We start from the raw sequence: 18,668 nt of genomic DNA, 5'->3' as shown, positions 1-18,668 counted from the left end.
ATATCGCCATATTTTGTTTTCTCAGAAAAATATATGAAGAACACATAAATCAGTATCAGAAGATCTTATGGCAACATCAAGCAGTATACGCAAAATCTGTGCTTGCAAAGGAGTACTATATGAAGAAAGCTGAGCTTGATGATATTCAGAATAGAATTCTGCTGTGTGGTGAACAACTTAAATGGAAGGAAGCTGCCTTGATGGATCTGCAGGGTACCAGCATTGTTTTTGTTATTATTATAACACTTTTACACAAATTAATTTTGCAGTAGCTTAGACTCATATTTGAACAAACTAAATACAGTTTTGTTTTTCAGAGCCTGCCCCCTTTCTGTCTTGCAATGACTGGGCATTACAGATGTATCCTTAAAAAAAGATATTACATTTTCCATACACTTAACCTGCTGTTAGCTATAATAGAAAATGGCGTTCCATTTTTGCTATATTAATAATGTTTCATGTACTGTATTGAAAAATAAAAATAACTGTGAAGGGTTTGAAACAAACAGTGCCTCCTTATTGGTATGTGTATTGATTCTAATCCCCAGAAATTGAGTGTTAACAAATAATTCATTGTTTAAACTTGTTTGTTCCTTAAACACCAAGAAAAAGCATTGGCATTATGAAAAAAGAAAACTTCTGTGGTCCACTGACTGCATAAAGATGGATAAATAATTTATTTATATCTTTATGTGGATTTTTAGTGGACCAATGCATTCAAGCCAGAAGATTGAAACTGCTGATGCAACTTTATAGAGATAACTTATCCATATAAAGTTATCCATGCTATTTCTACATTCACATTGGAACACATACGTTATATGAATAGATTCTGAATATCACTGCTTTCCATTTAATTTTTGGCCCTGTTTATAGCTAGTCCCATGGCTATATTTTGACTTTATAGCGATTTACATGAACAAAATTGGTGAAAGTTTTTTAAATCAATGAATATGTTCAGTTCCCTATACTGATTACATAAGTGGTTTTTATATCAACCCTATTAATTTTATTAAAAGAAAATTATAATACTAATAACCTTTGGGTCTAGATTATCTTGGGAATTGTAAATCCACAGTAAAAATTCTCCAGCTACCCACTTAATTCCCTGTAAATGCTGTTCATGTAAAACAAAGCAGTCATAAATAACTCTCAAATTTATATAGCAGCATATTAATTAAAATATTCTGAATAGGAACATGGAAAATGATAGATGAAGATGATAAGGCTTGTCTAATCTGTGCAAATTCCTTCTTTGTAATATCTGACACCTTAGTTGAGTGCTAATTTTTAAGCTGGATACAGGGGCATAGCCAGATGGCCAATTTTGGGTGGGCCTGAGCCCAAGGTGGGTGGGCATGCACCTCTCCCATTCTCCCTCCGGTTTGATCCTCTCCCCACCCCTCCCTGCCCACAAACCCCAAATATTAAATACTTGAGCTGGCGGGGATCCCCAAACCCTGCCAGCTGAAGATTTTCTCCTCCTCGAGCAGCCAGTACTCTTCCAAACGGCAGCCGGCAGCACATGCCTCATACTGATGCTGTTGCTGGCAGGCTGTGCATGCACAGTGCTTTAGCATGTGCGAATACTGAGCATGTGCAGAAGGGCCGGTCTCAGTGTCAGCTCAAGGCAAGTGCTGCTGACTGACAATTGGAAGAGTGCTGGCTGCCCAAGGAGAGAAATTCTTCAGCTGGCAAGGTTTGGGGATCCCCACCAGCCACAGCAAGATTGTCACAATTTTGGGTGGGCCTGAGTCCAAAGTGGGTGGGCCATAGCCCACCCAGGCCCACCTGTGGCTACACCACTGGCTGGATAGCTTTGGTTTCAAAAGAGGTGAAGGAGAGCCAACAAATATCTTCCCACCTGGGGTTATGTCACCGACCAATATGTTCCAGTGACATCCATCCTTACCAATATATCTTTTGAATGCCTCCCTTACCTGCCCATATGCCATGTGCCATCAGTTTTCCTCTCTCTTTCCCTTCTCTCCATCAAACCTCCTCCCTCTTTCACCCTAGTTTCTTCCCCCCCACCCCCACCAGGTGTAGTATCTCTTCTTCTCCTCTACCAGGTACAGCATCTCTCCTTCACTCTCTTTTTCCCCCTCCCACCAGGCCCAGCATTTTTCTCTCCATCCTCAGCTGCCCCACTGGATACCACCCCCCCCCCCCCAACCGTGACCCCCACTGGACTTCCAAACTCTTCACCCATCTCTAAAGGCAGGAGCAATGCCTAGTGCTCCTTCCTCCAGCACTGTTATCTTTCAGAATGGCTGCAACTGAAACACATTTAGGGATTGTTCTGCCAAATAAGACAATGCTCCAAGAAGTCTCTCCAAGTCAGTAGTATGGCATAGTATACTACTTAAATTGTGGACACAATATGCAATAAATCATCTTCATAGACAACATAGAGTATAAATAAAAGTGGAATGCATAGATAAGGTAGAGTAACGAGAGTTAGAAAATAAGGGGACAAATTTAAAGAAAGTTGCACATGAAGTCAGAAGGGTGTATGAATATAATCCCAGCTAGGGTAGGAGTGAATAAACAAGTCCTGCTACAGTATGTGTAGTCAGTGTTAGTCCTGGTGTATGCAACCAGAAAGTTAATAGCTTCTTCTGTTAAAGGCTTGGGAGGATAATTTGGATAAAGAATGCAGGGGAGTGACCTGAAGCTGTCTCTTCCTCTTCTGCTTGCTGTATGTCAGATATTTAGTGACACATTTCCTAGCTGTTGGTGACAGATTATTGGAGGAGCGATGTCTTCTTTATTTGGTATATATATTCAGGGGTCGATATTCAAAGCAATTTAAATAGCCAGGAGAGGCTCCTGGCTATTTAAATTGCTTGTGTGGGCTATCCAGGGATATTCAACAGTACTTAACTGGATAATGCCACTGAATATCCCCTCTAGGTACCTATGCCAGAACTGGCTAGTTTGTGGGCAGAACGGAAACTTAACCAGTTATCAATGATTTTCAGTCCACGATCTGGCTAAGTAACTGCATAAAGTTATGACAGCAAAAGAGCTATTCTAACAATGCAATGAGTTAACCAGGCACTGGTCTGAATAAAGGCCAGTGCACCATTAAATTTTGGGTCGGTGGTTGTACCTGGATATTCAGTGCTGAGAGTCGCACATGTCCCAGCATTGAATATCTGGGGTTAAGTCAGCTCACATCTGGAAGTAGCTTGTAAGCCGCTCACTGCCACTGGCTGAATATTGACCCATTTATGTTGTTTTGGGAATTTATTACTGTACAGCTGCTCTATTGCAGTACAAGAGGTTAGTTCTTGTATTTTATTACGGTAATAAATATTTAAATAAAAAATACATCGGACCAGCGAGCCCAGTTGTATTCTCACATGTGAGTGATGTCATCGGACAGAGCCTGGTGTGTACGCTGGCTAGTGTGTAGATGTTTTTAGAAAATTCTAGCAGCATCCCTCTGCACATGCTTGGGACCTTCATTCTTTGTTCTTCCATGGAGCAGGGAGGACATGTCTCCATGGTCTCCCCTCAGCGTTATTCTCTTTACCATTGCAGTGCCTTCCCGTGCGGGTTTATTTCCCTCATTTATTTTTATTATTTTCTTTTGTTTCTCTTTTGGTTTGTTTCCCCTTTTAGCTCTTAGTTTTTTCGGCCCTTCAAGGTTGTTTTTTTTGTGGCTTATTATGCCTGCTTAGGCCTGAGCAGTGACCTCAATTTGGTCTTTGCCTCTTTTTATAGTTCAAAATTGAGGAGTTTAATTTAGCTGTGATCCTTTTTGTGATGTCCAAGAAAACTCCCAGTGACTTCAAAGAGTGTGCCTAATACAGTCGGGTGATTTCAGTGATGGACCTACACACTTGGTGCATCTGGTGCTTTAGGCTTAACCATGAGCCTAATTCTTGTTCTCTCTGTTTAAAAATGCAGTTTAGGACACAGAGGATGTGTCAGGTCCAGCAGAAGAGACATTTTGGCTCCTTGAAGGCCAATCCATCAACATTGGCACCAGAAGCATTGATCTCAAAGGCTGCCACTGTGAGTGCACCAGCATTTTTTTTTGTTACATTTGTACCCCACACTTCCCCACTCATGGCAGGCTCTATGCGGTGGGCAATGGGGGGTTAAGTGACTTGCCCAGAGTCACAAAGAGCTGCCTGTGCCAGGAATTGAACTCACTTCCTCAGTTCCCCAGGACCAAAGTCCACCACCCTAACCACTAGGCCACTTCTCCCTCAACCTCCCTCGACATGGTGTGCTGATAGTTGGCCCTGGGACTGGTCAGTATCGAACCCAACACCAAGGACATGTATGGGTTGGACATTGTCCTTATCAACACTGAAGGACCACAATGTTTAGTGTTGGGAGAAGCCTAAGAAGCACAAGTATTGGTCCTCTTTGATGCATGGTTCCAGGAGCACCGTGGCATTGGCATCTCCAGTACCCAGAAAGCGCTGGCACCGAGAGGAGCGATCCCCCTCCTTGAGGGAGGTGCTGGAGCGCCAGTTGCCGGGCAGTCAGGCTCACGCTTCTGGTTTGACACCAGCTCCTTCGCAGGCTGTCCCTGTCATAAGAACATAACACAAGAATAGCCATACTGGGTCAGACCAATGGTCTATCTATCCCAGTATCCTGTTTCCAACAGAGGGCAATTCAGGTCACAAGTACCTGGAAGAAACCCAAATAATAGCAACATTCCATGCTACCAGTCACAGGGCAAGCAATGGCTTCCCCTATATCTATCTCAATAGCAGATTATGGACTTTTCTTCCAAGAACTTGTCCAAATCTTTTTTTTAAACCCAGATACGCTAACTGCCGTTACCACATCCTCTGGCAACGAGTTCCAGACTGAGTATTTCCATGTAATTTCATTGAGTGTCCTCTGGTCTTTGTACATTTTGAAAGAGTGAAAAATCGTTTCATTTTTACCCATTCTTCAATACTCAAGATTTTATAGACCTCAATCATATCTCCCCTCAGCCGTCTGTTTTCCAAACTGAAGAGCTCTCACCTCTTTAGCCTTTCCTCATATGAGAGAAGTTCCACCCCTTTTATCATTTTGGTCGCTCTTCTTTGAACCTTTTCTAAATCCGCTATATCTTTTTTGAGATACTACGTCTAGATTTGAATGCAATACTTAAGGCGAAGTTGCACCATGGAGCATTATAATATTCGTAGTTTTATTTTGCATCCCTTTTCAAATAATTCTTAGCATCCTATTTGCTTTTTTGGCCGCCGCTGCACACTGGGCAGAATATTTCAGCATATTGTCTCAGGCTGTCCCTAAGCTGGCTTCCCAGCCTTCGCTGATGTCTGCCCTCGATGAACTATACCGGGCCGTGCTAAGGGAGGAGCTGGTGCAGATGTTTGAGCTGCACATTGCTCAGGCATCAAGGGCGCTTGCTTCAGTTTCTACTCGTCCTGAACTCCTTCCTGGACCCCAGTTCTGCCTGTGGAGTGGTCTTTGATGCCGGCGCCACAACAGGTATTGACAGCGACCTATGCGCTCTCTACGTAGGAAGAGGAAATTTTCCCGGAGTCTGAGAGTAGGGCTGTACCATGGTGCCCCCCAGGGCATGGACATGGTTCTACTGAGCCGGGGCAGGCACAGATTTACTCTACCCATCTGGAGTAATGTGAGGAGTCTGACTTGGACCACTTATGGGAGTCAGAGTATGATTCATATTACTTCTCGGAGAATGAGGCATGTGGACTCCCTTCTGACCCTTCCCTGCCTCAAGAGAGATGTAAATCTCCACCTCTCATTCACAGGTTTTGTCAATGAAATGGCTTCTGCCATCCCATTTAAGTTGGAGATGGAGGAGGAGCCTAGGGAAGAGATATTATCTGTCTTGGACTATGAATCTCCTTCCAAGGAAGGGATCACAGTTCTGTTACACCCTATACTTAAGGGTATGCTGATGAAGAACTGAGAATCTCCTCCTCAGTGCAAGTTGTATCAAAGAAGGTGGATACTGTGATGTATGAGGCACCCTCCTGGTCTCCCTGTTGTCTTTTCATATCTTACTGCCCTGCAAATACTATAAGAAGAGAGAGGGAATTTTATCTGGGTAGCTGGCTGTGTGTCCCTGGAAGACTTGCAGTAGGAGATGGGCAAGCATAATTACCAAGAAGGCAGATTCCTCAGGTTCTAAACCCTTCCCAGTACTGCTTAGTGATGTCTTTCTCGGGACAGACACAGAACCCTGGAAGGGAGAAAACCTGGCATGGTCTCAGGAAGGGAGGTGCTCCACACTTGTAGTGCTTTCCTGGAGGGAAAGGAGTCAGTCCTTAGGGGCATGCCAGGACAGATCCTGCCTTTGCTCATGACTCAGCATTATATTCTGGGAGCGAAAGTGAGGCTTGGAACGGATGGGGCCATTTCTCTCGGGGAAGATGCTGAGGTAAAAAGCCTGCTGTGACCAGGAGAAAGAGCAAGGAAAGAAGAGATAAGGAGAAGGAGAGCAACCTGTCCGAGGGCAGGGCAACCTTCCTCACAGAGAACCTGCTGCAGGGAGTAAACAGGTTACCTAACCCAGGGCAGGAGGACCCTAAAGTTAACAGAGTGCCTGGATTGTGAGAGAAAGGGGAATAACAGGTTTGTGGTCCTCACTGGGGAAAATGCTGTTGTGAGACAGGTATTGGCCTGCTTGAAGAGAGAGAGAGAGAGGGGGTCAGGGTCAGCCATGTGAAGGGTGCAGAGACTCTCTGTGCAGTCCTGGCCTGTGGCTGGAAAAAAGAACTGGTGTCCAGTCCTAACATGGGATATGTTACTGACCTGCCTGAAGAGAGAGAGAGAGAAGGTCAGGGTCAGCCATGTGAAAGATACAGAGGCTGTTAATGAGCAGTCCTAGCCTATGGCTGGGATTAGGCGAGGAATTAACCTGGCCAGAGAGAGGTTGTGTCCTGAAAACGCTAGTTCAAACTTATGAGAAACTTATGAACTGCTAAGGGCTTAAAATGCAAGCTGGGTTAAGGAAGAAAAGAGAAACCCTTCCTGTACAGTTATTGCATGAATTCTTTTTGGGTTTATTTTTCCTTTGAAACCTAAGCACATGTCAGTCGGACTTGTGCTGTGTTTTGGAGACTGAATTTTGTTAATAGAATCTATTTCTTTGTGCTGAATAAAAACTCTTTATGTTTTGGAACCTGGTTGCTGTGTGCGTGTCTGAGCTGGAGAGTTGAAAAGCCTGTACAGGAGCGTGATCTAGATCAGGGGGATTTTTCCTGACTTCTTCCAAGGAAAGTATAAGAGGGAGCAGACCTGGTGATACAGACCATGCCACGCCCTGGTGGGACATTACAATACTTAGTATCATATCCAGAAGGCTCCTGGATGCGAGAGGACGCAATTGCCTTACCACTCCCAGATAGCTGAATCTGCCCTTTAAACAAGCCAGAAGTTCCAGGACTCATGCCTCAGTTCCCCCAGGTAGAGAGGCTCAGACCCTGGACTCTTTTGGGAGGAAACTTTACCAGGCCTCGATGCTCATTAATCGCATCCAGACCTGCCAGCTCTTCACAATCATACACTTGAAGTCTTTGTGTGCAGTATGCAGTGTGCAGGAGCAGGCCACTGAGCTTCATCAATTGGCCATAAAGCAGCTAGAGTGCAGGACATATCTTGCCAGGTGCACTTATGATACCTTTTGTATTGCATCCAGGCTCTCTGCTATGAGTGTGGGTATGCATCTCATGGCTGTGTGACTCTGATCTGGAATCAGCTTGTTAAGATAGGTTAATTGGACGTACCTTGCTGATTAGATAATCTTTTTGAGGACAAGGTGTAGGAGGTCACAGACCTCATCAAGAAACATACTGACACCATTCAGTCCCTCTCTCAGCAGCCTCCAGTTCTTGAGTGGGCCTAGGTGATGAACCTATTAATCTCAAAGGTGTAGATTTCCTCTGCCTTCCCGCTCTACCCAGCAGCCTGAACCCCAACATTCCCAGCCATGTCAGTCCACATCCACAGACGATTAAGCTGGCTCCCCAGTCAAAGCAAAGGACAAGCTTTTGACTGGCTCCAGGAGAGCATAGGCACAATCCAAGTAAACTTCCTGGACAGCCTACCGGTGGGAGAGAAGCTAAATTGTTTTCAGACTGGTATGTTCTTCAAATAGTCCATCTCAATTACACATTTCATTGGCATCAGAAACTACCAAACTGCTCATCTTGAGCATCTTATATCAGCACAAGCAGGTACTTGTAGAGGAATTTTCATGCCACCAGGGAAAGAAGAGAAGGGATTGCATTCCAGGTATATCCTTGTAACCAAAAAAAATGGGCTGATTCCATCCCATCCTTGACCTAAGGTCCTGAACAAATTCCCGGTCAAAGAAAAGTTCAGGATGATTTCCCTGGGCATCCTCCTTCCCATGATTCAGGAGAAAGATTGGCTATCCTCTCTGGATTTAAAGGATGCCTATACCCAAATTTTTGTACTTTCTAGCCACAGAAAGTATGTCAGATTCCGAGTACAGAAACACCACTACCAGTATTGCTTGTTGCCTTTTGGCCTCACATCAGCTGCTAGGGTCTTCACCAAGTGTCTAGTAGTAGTTGCAGCATTGCTATGTGACTGAGAATTTATGTGTTTCCCTATCTGGACAGTTGACTGTAGAAGAGTACATCGGAGGAGGGAGTGTAAGATTGAAAGCGGAGAATTAGTTGGGTGCTGGAGCTCCTAGGGCTGATCGTCATCTTCTCCCAACTCAATGATTGGAATACAAACCCTCTGCTCAGTGTGTGCCGGCAGCTAAGAAAGCAAATAGAATGTTAGGTATCATTAGGAAAGGAATGGAAAACAAAAATGAGGATGTTATAATGCCTTTGTATCGCTCCATGGTACAACTGCACCTTGAATATTGTGTGCAATTCTGGTCACCGCATCTCAAAAAAGATATGGTAGAATTAGAAAAGGTACAGAGAAGGATGACGAAATGATAAAGGGGGTGGGATGACTTTCCCATAAGAAAAGGCTAAAACGGCTAAGGCTCTTTAGCTTGGAGAAGAGCTGAGGGGAGATGTGATAGAGATCAATAAAATAATGAGTGGAGTGGAAGGGTAGATGTGAATCTCTTGTTTACTCTTTCCAAAAATACTAGGACTAGGGGGCAAGCAATGAAGCTACAAAGTAGTAAATTTAAAACAAATCAGAGAAAATATTTCTTCACTCAAATTGTAATTAAACTCTAGAATTTGTTGCCAGAGAATGTAGTAAAAACAGTTATCTTAGCAGGGTTTAAAAAGGTTTAAAGTCCATATACCATTATTAAAATGACTTGTGGAGAATCCACTGCTTATTTCTGGGATAAGCAGCATAAAATGTATTGAACTTTTTTGGGATCTTGCCAGGTACTTGTGACCTGGATTGGCCACTTTTGGAAACAGGATGCTGGGCTTGATGGACCTTCGGTCTGTCCCAGTGTGGCAATACTTATGTAGTTATGTACTTACGTGAGAATAGCTGGCCTGCTGACCTTGGAGAACATCTGCTACAGGTCAGTAACTTTGCTTTATATTACAAGTATATGTACAACATGCCTATTAAGAATTGCTTCCTTAACTTGAAAGTGCTTCTTTGAGAAAAAATACAGAAGACACTGTAAAAAATGCTACACTTCTCATGAATAAATCTTCTAACCTTACAAAAGAAGCATGTGAATTAGAGTTGAAAAAGAAATGTCCTGAACAGGTAAAGTGCAATGAAAATGTAGGCATTTATTTTTTATCCAAAATGGATCTCAATATGCTCTATAATTAAATACAATACCTGATAAGTATATATATAATTACAATGTACAGTCTGACCAGTTTTTGGTCTTAATCTATATGCCTGCTACCAAAAAGGAGACAGAAAAGGGTTATTACCCAATCATAAGGGCCTGCATACTAAGCATGGACAGATTTTAGCATGTGCTAACAATCAGACTATTTACTAAGGTCGTATTGTGTGGCCCCTGACATTTTTAGTGCATATATGTGCTTTTTGAAAGTTAATGTGTCTGCATGTGCTAAAAGAGTTGCATAACATGATAATGATCTTTTCCATAGACAATCAGGATCACAGTAGCCACACATGTGGGTGATGTCACCACTTGATGGAGCCAACCAAGTTCCATGTCTCTCATTTCAGAAAACTCTGGAAAAGGGGTTCTGAGCATGTGTGAGAGTTCCCACTCAGCAGCTCTCCTCAGAGCATCTCATTTTCTTTTCAACCACCATATTAGTATGCAGGGTTTTTAAAAAAATCATCTTTATTAATTTTTATGAACCAAAAAGTATAAGAGCAGATGATTTAAAATAAACAACCATGAAAAGAAACAACCCTACCCCTACTCCCCCCTCAAGCAAATGACAGAGTCCAAGAAATAAATTACAATCCACATCTGCACATTGAAAAGATAATACTGGGGAAGTGGTACCTAGTCCCAGGTGTTAACATTGTAATGCATTTAACAATCCACTACGTAATCTAGCTGTCAAAGAAGCCAAGAATTTTATTTTTAGTTACATTTGTACCCTGCGCTTTCCCACTCATGGCAGGCTCAATGCGGCTTACATGGGGCAATGGAGGGTTAAGTGACTTGCCCAGAGTCACAAGGAGCTGCCTGTGCCAGGAATTGAACTCAGTTCCCCAGGACCAAAGTCCACCACCCTAACCACTAGGCCACTCCTCCAAACTTTTATAAATTGATCGATCTTGTTACATGTAGTTCCCAAAACAAAAAAACACTTCATCCAAAGCAAATTGTGCATTTGGTTCCTCCATAATGGCAAGGAAGGAGTCTCAGCTTAGATCCACTGTAACAAGATGCTGCATTTCACCATCAAGCAGGATTTCCGTACAAATAGCACCTGCTCCTCACTGGTCAGTTCCAAGTTATCATCCAAGTCCAGTAAACACAGCTTCTCTGATCGTGGCATAGTATGGTGAATAAGTCATTTGAGATGTTCCCAGAGCACATCCGAAAAATGGGCAATCTCTGGACAGGACTACCAAAGCAGTCTGCAGTTGTAAGTCCCCTTTGTCAAATTTCATTAACACTTCAGAAAAAAAAGAGCAATTTTGTTCATAATGGAGAAGAAACCATGGTTCAAATGTTTCCCACAGAGTAAAACCAAAATGTCCATAACAGATATACAAGATTTGTGCATTAGCTTTTTGGGCCAATCACATGATGTGACACATTGCATTCAGAATGCCCAGATGTCACTAAGGACTAGGAAATTAAGACGCCATTAACTGCATGAAATTCTGAAAGGGAAAACACCTTCAGAAAAACTGGCAGTACTGAAGAAAGACTACTGGATGGATAGTTCAGACAATCATAAATCAGCCTGTGAAGATCCTAAAACAACAGGATCAAAATGGCATGCTAACTCACCATCAAAACACACTGATCATGATAAACTTTCAACAGATCTGGAAAATTCAAGTAGGCAGCAAGGTTTGAGTTCTCATCCCAGTGTTGATCCACATGCTTCTAGCTATAGTACCAAATGACATCATTCTCTGAAGTGACACCATAGTGTCTAGCACTCCTCCCATTTGGCTATGATACACAGTGATAGACCTTTCCCTTGTAACCCTCCTGTCTTGGTGCCTAAGCTCTATCTCTGAAGCAATGCTGTGATGAGAATTCTCCCCCATATGTTCTGCCCTTCAGCACCAAAGTCTCCACCCCCTTTGAAGTGCCAGGAGGATCCTTTGGTGTCAGCACATCGTATTAGGACTTCCCCTCAAAGTACTTCCCCTTTGGCATTAAAACAAGCACTAGTCTCAAGTGGCCCAGAATACCTTCGCTATCACCCACATGCTACAGGGATATCCATACATGCTCTCCCTTGGTGCCAAACTCTGTCACCTTTCAGGCAGCACATAGAATTTATTTATTTCTCCGAGGACAAGCAGGCTGGACATCATCATGCATGGGTCATCGTCCGCGACGGCCCAGGAGACCAGAGATTAACAAAATCAAAAAAGTTATAGAAGCAGCGCAACGCACGTGGGGACAACGCACCGCGCATGCGCGAGTGACTTCCCGCCCGCACACTTCCCTCAGTTTCCTTTTTTCTGCGCTCAGGAGAGTTGGATTTGTCCTGTACTCTTCTCTCGCCCAGGAGACTGTGAGTCGCGTTTTCGCATTCCTTTTGTTCTTTTTTGTCATATTTTTCATCTTTTTTTCTTCTAATTAAAATTAAAAAAAAATAGTAGTTCCTTTAGTTTTTTCTTATTTTTTTCCCTTTTCAAGTTTCCTTTCTTTTACGCTTGCGGCCGCCCTCAGGCCGCAAGCATTTGTTTTTCCCTTCTTTTGTGCCTTTTTCAGTAGGCACGATCGAGTTGTTGAATTTTGCGGACGCTATTTTCCTGTCCATGTCCTCGAGGCCTCCCAGCAGCTTCAAGCGCTGAACTCGCTGTAACCGAGCCATCTCGTGTACTGAGCCTTACGCGTGGTGTATCCAGTGACTTGGGCCCGATCATCTTCCAACTGCTTGCAAGTTGTGTAAGTTGATGAAGAAAAGGACCCAGGTGGCTCGGGAGGCTCAGCGTGAGAAGCTTTTCCCGGATCGGTCCGGTCCTTCGACATCGGTATCGGTACCGAGGGTGTCGATGTCGAGGAAGCAGCATCGAGAGATCAGGTAATGGCTGCCCAAAGACCTCTTACAGCTGGGAGCAGTGAGGCATCGAGCTAGTTTCCGCACGGTACCGAGAGCTCTGGGGAGCCGAGGGAGTCGGCACCCGAGAAGCGTCGGCGCCGGGAGGACGGCTCACCCTCCATTCAGGAGGTGCCGATGCATAGGTCGTCTGGCAGCCCGGTACCGGCTCTTGAGCCCCAACGGATTTTGGCACAGACTCCTGCACCGGCCCCCCAGCCTTTTCCGATGGAAGCTCTCGATGAACGTCTCCGGGCCCTTCTTCCAGATTTTCTGGATGCATGGCTCCGTCGTTCTGCTTCGGTGCCTAAGGTGCTTGCGCCTCCCGCACCTACTGCCGAGACGATGCCTGGCCCATCCCCTGTGAGGAGGTCCCCGCCCTCCGGCACCGGAGCCGGCTACCACCCGGGTTGACTCTCCCTCGACGTCGGTGGAGGAAGCTTCGCCGGAGTCCAGGCAGGGGTCGACTTCTCGACATCCCCCAAGAGGACGTCGATCCTCTAAGTCGAGACAGGATCGGGTTCGGGCTGCTCTTCGTGAGCTTCTGTCCGACACCGAAGAGGAGCATTCATGGGGAGAGGAGGAAGACCCCAGGTATTTTTCGGAGGAAGAATCCCAGGGGCTCCCTTCTGATCCTACTCCACCTATTGAAGTTAGAAAATCTCCACCTACTTTTTCATCCTTTTTGCGGGAAATGTCTAAGGACATTCCTTTTCCCATGGAGGCTGTGGATGAGCCCAGGGCTGAGATGTTCGAGGTCCTGGACTATCCTCCGCCTACAGAGGTTACAACGGCCCCTCTGCACAATACGCTCAGGGAAGCGTTGTGGCAGAATTGGTCTCGCCCTCTCTCTAATTCAGTTGTCAACAAGAAGTCCGAGTCCCAGTACAGAGTCCATGGTGAGCCTGTGATGGTGACGGCCCAACTTCCTCACGATTCTATGGTGGTGGACTCTGCTCTCAGAAGAACCAAGAGTTCTAGAGACTATGCCTCGGCGCCCCCAGGCAGAGAGTCTAGGACCTTGGATTCTTTTGGGAGGCGTACGTATCAGGTTGCAATGCTCGCCGCCAAGATTCAGACATACCAGCTCTACACGAGCATTCACTTACGGAACTCGGTGAAGCAACTGTCCAGTTTGGTTGAAGCTCTTCCTCCTGAGCTTGCTGAGCCTTTTCACCAGGTGGTCAGGCAGCAGAAGGCGTGTCACAAATTCCTGGCCAGGGGAGCTTACGACACTTTTTGATGCCGCATCCGAGTAGCTGCTCAGGGTATGTTCATGCGCAGACATTCATGGCTGCGTATCTTGGACCTGGATCAGAAGACCCAGCAGTGAATGGCGGATGTTCCTTGCCGAGGGGATAATTCTTTGGAGAGAAGGTTGAGGATATGGTTGATACCCTCAAGAAGCACCATGATGTGATGATTCTTTCTCCCGCCGGACGCCTTCTGCTACTACCTCCTTCTCTATGAGTTTTTTTGGAGGGGGAGGAGTGCTCCCTATTCCTGTCCTCTCGACAGCCTGTTCAAGCTCGTTCCCAGCAGGCCCACTCTCGTCAGCGGTGTGCATAGAAGGCCCCTCTGGCTTCCTAGCAAAAGCAAGGGGCGGGCTTTTGACTGACTCCGGAGCAGCATAGCCAAAGTAAAAGTATCCGTGCCTGACGATCTACCTGTTGGGGGGAGGTTGATATTTTTTCACCAAAGGTGGCCTTTCATAACCTCCGACAGGTGGGTTCTTCAAATAGTCAGGTTCGGGTACGCTCTCAATCTGGAATCAAAACCTCCAAATTGTCCACCGGGAGCTCAGTCCTACAGCTTCCACCACAGGCAGGTACTTGCAGAAGAACTCTCCGCCCTTCTCAGCACCAATGCGGTTGAGCCCGGGGCAAGAAGGGCTGGGATTCTATTCCAGGTACTTCCTTGTGCAAAAGAAAACAGGGGGGATGTGTCCCATCCTAGACCTAAGTGCCCTGAACAAATTCCTGGCCCGAGAAAAGTTCAGGATGCTTTCCCTGGGCACCCTTCTTCCAATGATTCAGGAAAATGATTGGCTATGCTCTCTGGACTTGAAGGACACCTATACTCACATCTCGGTGCTTCCAGCTCACAGGAAGTACCTTCGGTTTTGCCTAGGGACTCAGCATTTTCAGTACTGTGTACTGCCCTTTGGTCTAGCATCTGCGCCCAGGGTCTTTACAAAGTGCTTGGCAGTTGTCGCAGAATCGCTACGCAGACTGGGAGTGCATATATTCCCTTATCCCGATGATTGGCTGGTGATGAGCACCTCAGAGGCAGGCGCTCTACGGTCCATGCGCATGACTATTCACCTACTCGAGCTACTGGGGTTTGTAATAAATTATTCCAAGTCCCATCTTGTCCCAATGCAGAAATTGGAATTCATAGGAGCCCTGTTGGACACACGGGTGGCTCGAGCTTTTCTTCCCCAGGCAAGGGCAGACAATCTTCTGTCCTTAGTCTTCTCAGCTCGAACATCTCAACAGATCACAGGTCGGCAGATGTTGAGGCTTCTCGGCCACATAGCCTCCACAGTTCATGTGACTCCCATGGCACGATTACACATGAGATCAGCTCAATGGACCCTAGCTTCCCAGTGGTGTCAGGCTACAGGGGATCTAGAGGATGTCATTCATCTTTCCACCGATTTTTGCCATTCCCTCCAATGGTGGACCATTCGTACCAATCTGACCTTGGGACGTCCATTCCAAATTCCTCAGCCACAAAAAGTGCTCATGATGGATGCATCCCTCCTGGGGTGGGGAGCTCATGTAGACGGGCTACACACTCAAAGAGCTTGGTCCCTCCAGGAATCAGATCTTCAGATCAACCTCCTGGAGTTACGAGCGATCTGGAATGCTCTAAAGACTTTCAGAGATCGGCTGTCCAATCAAATTATCCTAATTCAGACAAACAATCAGGTTGCAATGTATTACACCAACAAGCAGGGGGGCACAGGATCTTGCCCTCTGTGTCAAGAAGCCGTCAGAATGTGGCTTTGGGCGCATCAGCATGGCATGTTTCTCCAAGCCACGTATGTGGCATGCGTAAACAACAGTCTGGGAGACAGGTTGAGCAAGAACATGCAGCCTCACGAGTGGTCTCTGAACATGGACGTTGTCCGCAGGATCTTCCGAGTGTGGGGGGCACCCCCTCGGTGGATCTTTTTGCCACTCAGTACAATCACAAGGTCCCTCAATTCTGTTCCAGGTTCAGGCCCACGACAGATTAGCGTCAGATGCTTTTCTCCTTCATTGGGGGACAGGCCTGCGTATCCTCCTATACCCTTAGTAGGGAAGACTCTGCTGAAACTCAGGCACGACCGAGGAATCATGATTCTGATAGCACCTTTCTGGCCGTGTCAGATCTGGTTTCCTCTTCTTCTGGACTTGTCTTCCGAAGAACCGTGGAGATTGGAGTGTTTTCCGACCCTCATCACTCAGAACGAGGGGTTGCTTCTACATCCCAGCCTCCAGTCTCTGGCTCTCACAGCCTGGATGTTGAGAACTTAGAAGTTGCCTCTTTAGGCCTTTCAGAGGGTGTCTCCCAAGTCTTGCTTGCTTCCAGGAAAGATTCCACGAAGAGGAGTTATTCTTTTAAATGGAGGAGGTTTGCCGTCTGGTGTGACAGCAAGGCCCTAGATCCTTTCTCTTGTCCTACACGGACCCTGCTTGAATACCTTCTACACTTATCACAGTCTAGTCTTAAGACCAACTCCGTAAGAGCTCACCTTAGTGCAATCAGTGCTTATCATCAACGTGTAGAAGGTCAGCCTGTCTCTGGACAGCCTTTAGTGGTTCGCTTCATGAGAGGTTTGCTTTTGTCAAAGCCCCCTGTCATGCCTCCTCCACTATCATGGGATCTCAACGTCGTTCTCACCCAGCTGATGAAAGCTCCTTTTGAGCCACTGAATTCCTACCATCTGAAGTACTTATTTATTTATTTATTTACGGTTCATTTCTACCCTACATTTTCCCACAAATGCAGACACAATGTGGCTTCCATGAATTACAAACGTTAAAAGATACAACACATGAATTTAGCAGTAGAATAAGGATAAAACGTTAGCAGCAATTAGGATGGCTGAACAGCAGAATTACTAATGGAATACACTTGTTCAAAAAAGTACGTTTTCAGCAGCTTCTTGAAAAGAAGGTGGTCAGCTTGCGATTTTAGGTACAGGGGAAGAGCGTTCGGGCTGGAGTAGTGGAAAGTAGAGGCAAAAAGAAGCTTGTATTTAACACCCCTGCAAGATGGATAATGTAGTTGTAAAAAGGTGTGTGCTGTTGTGATGGCATTTCTAGGTGGGAGATCTATTAGAGGAATCATATATTCCGGAGCTAAGCCGTAGATTATTTTATGTGTCAGAGTGCAGATCTTGAATGCGATTCGTTCTCTCACAGGTAGCCAGTGTAGATTGAAACGTAGGGGCTGCGCAGAAACCAAGCGCGGTTTGCCCAAGATGAGTCTTGCAGCAGTATTCTGGGCAGTCTGGAATTTCCTCAGTAGATGCTCCTGGCAGCCTTCATAAATCCCACTGCAGTAGTCCAGGTGAGACAGAACTAACCAGTGAACGAGAGTGCGGAAGAGCTCTCTGGTGAAACAAAACCTAACACGCCGCAGCCTCCACATTGCATAGAACATCCGCTTGGTGACCGCTCGCACTTGCGGATCCAGGTGCAGGTGAGGGTCCAGCTCAACACCCAGAAGTCTAAGGCTCTGTGAAATAGGGAGGGTCTGGTCTTTAATGACAAGGGAGTTGGTGGAAAATCTGGCATGGACGGACGAAAGCACAAGACACTGAGTTTTGTCTTTGTTTATCTTAAACTGGAATACCTTGGCCCAACGTTCCAAGACGGAAAAACTCGCTTCGATCAAATCTGTGATTTCATCTAATGAGGTATGGAAGGGGATGGAGATGGTTATGTCATCTGCGTAGATAAATGGTTTCAGGCCTAGGCCTAGGCCTTATATTAAGTTTCATCACAACAAGGTAGTCTTCCGCACGCACCCTAGGTTCTTGCCGAAGGTGGTGTCAGAGTTTCATCTGAACCAGTCAGTTGTCTTGCCAACATTTTTTCCCCGTCCACATACCCGCCCTGGTGAGGATAAGTTGCACACCTTGGACTGTAAGAGAGCATTGGCCTTTTATGTGGAGCGGACAAAGCCCTATCGACAGTCCGCCCAGCTGTTTGTTTCTTTTGATCCCAACAGGATGGGAGTTGCATCGGAAAACGCACCATCTCTAATTGGCTAGCAGATTGCATTTCCTTCACTTACGCCCAAGCTGGGCTGACTTTGGAGGGCCATGTCATGGAGTGGAGGAGTGGCCTAGTGGTTAGGGTGGTGGACTTTGGTCCTGGGGAGCTGAGGAACTGAGTTCGATTCCCGGCACAGGCAGCTCCTTGTGACTCTGGGCAAGTCACTTAACCCTCCATTGCCTGCCGCATTGAGCCTGCCATGAGTGGGAAAGTGCGGGGTACAAATGTAACAAATAAAAATAAAAAAATAATGTTAGAGCCATGGCTGCGTCAGTGGCTCACTTAAAGTCAGCCTCCATTGAAGAGATTTGCAAGGCTGCAACATGGTCATCAGTCTACACATTCACATCTCACTACTGCCTTCAGCAGGACACCCAACGCGACAGTTGGTTTGGACAGTCGGTGTTACAGAATCTGTTCGGGGTTTAGAATCCAACTCCACCATCCTAGGCCCATTTTCTGTTCTGTTCCAGGCTGCACTTTCACTTAGTTGTGTTTGTTTTCAGGTCAATATCAGTTATGTCCTCGCCATTGCGAGGCCAAATTGACCAATGTTCATTGTTTGAGTGAGCCTGGGTGCTAGGGATACCTCATGCGTGATGATGTCCAGCCTGCTTGTCCTTGGAGAAAATGAAGATACATACCTTGGTATTCTCTGAGGACAGCAGGCTGGACATCATCACAAACCACCCTCCTCCCCTTCGGAGTTGTATTCTTCTCATTTGCTTTATATATATAACTGAGG

At 45.8% G+C, this 18,668-nt stretch overlaps 1 protein-coding gene across 1 annotated transcript in view; it reads left to right on the top strand.

The window, feature by feature from the left end:
- Nucleotides 1–18,668, top strand: part of C9H14orf39 (chromosome 9 C14orf39 homolog) — a 323,838-nt gene that overhangs the window by 56,720 nt on the left and 248,450 nt on the right. Inside the window, exons 5-7 of the mRNA XM_030213710.1 lie at nt 26–213; nt 318–360; nt 9,567–9,687. Of these exons, the coding sequence (XP_030069570.1) occupies nt 26–213; nt 318–360; nt 9,567–9,687 (352 nt within the window). The remainder of the gene's footprint in view (nt 1–25; nt 214–317; nt 361–9,566; nt 9,688–18,668) is intronic.

This window comes from Microcaecilia unicolor, chromosome 9, assembly GCF_901765095.1.
Source record: "Microcaecilia unicolor chromosome 9, aMicUni1.1, whole genome shotgun sequence".
Taxonomy (NCBI): Eukaryota; Metazoa; Chordata; class Amphibia; order Gymnophiona; family Siphonopidae; genus Microcaecilia; species Microcaecilia unicolor.
Note: the sequence above shows the minus strand (reverse complement) of the source record. Positions and strands in the feature narration are given on the sequence as shown.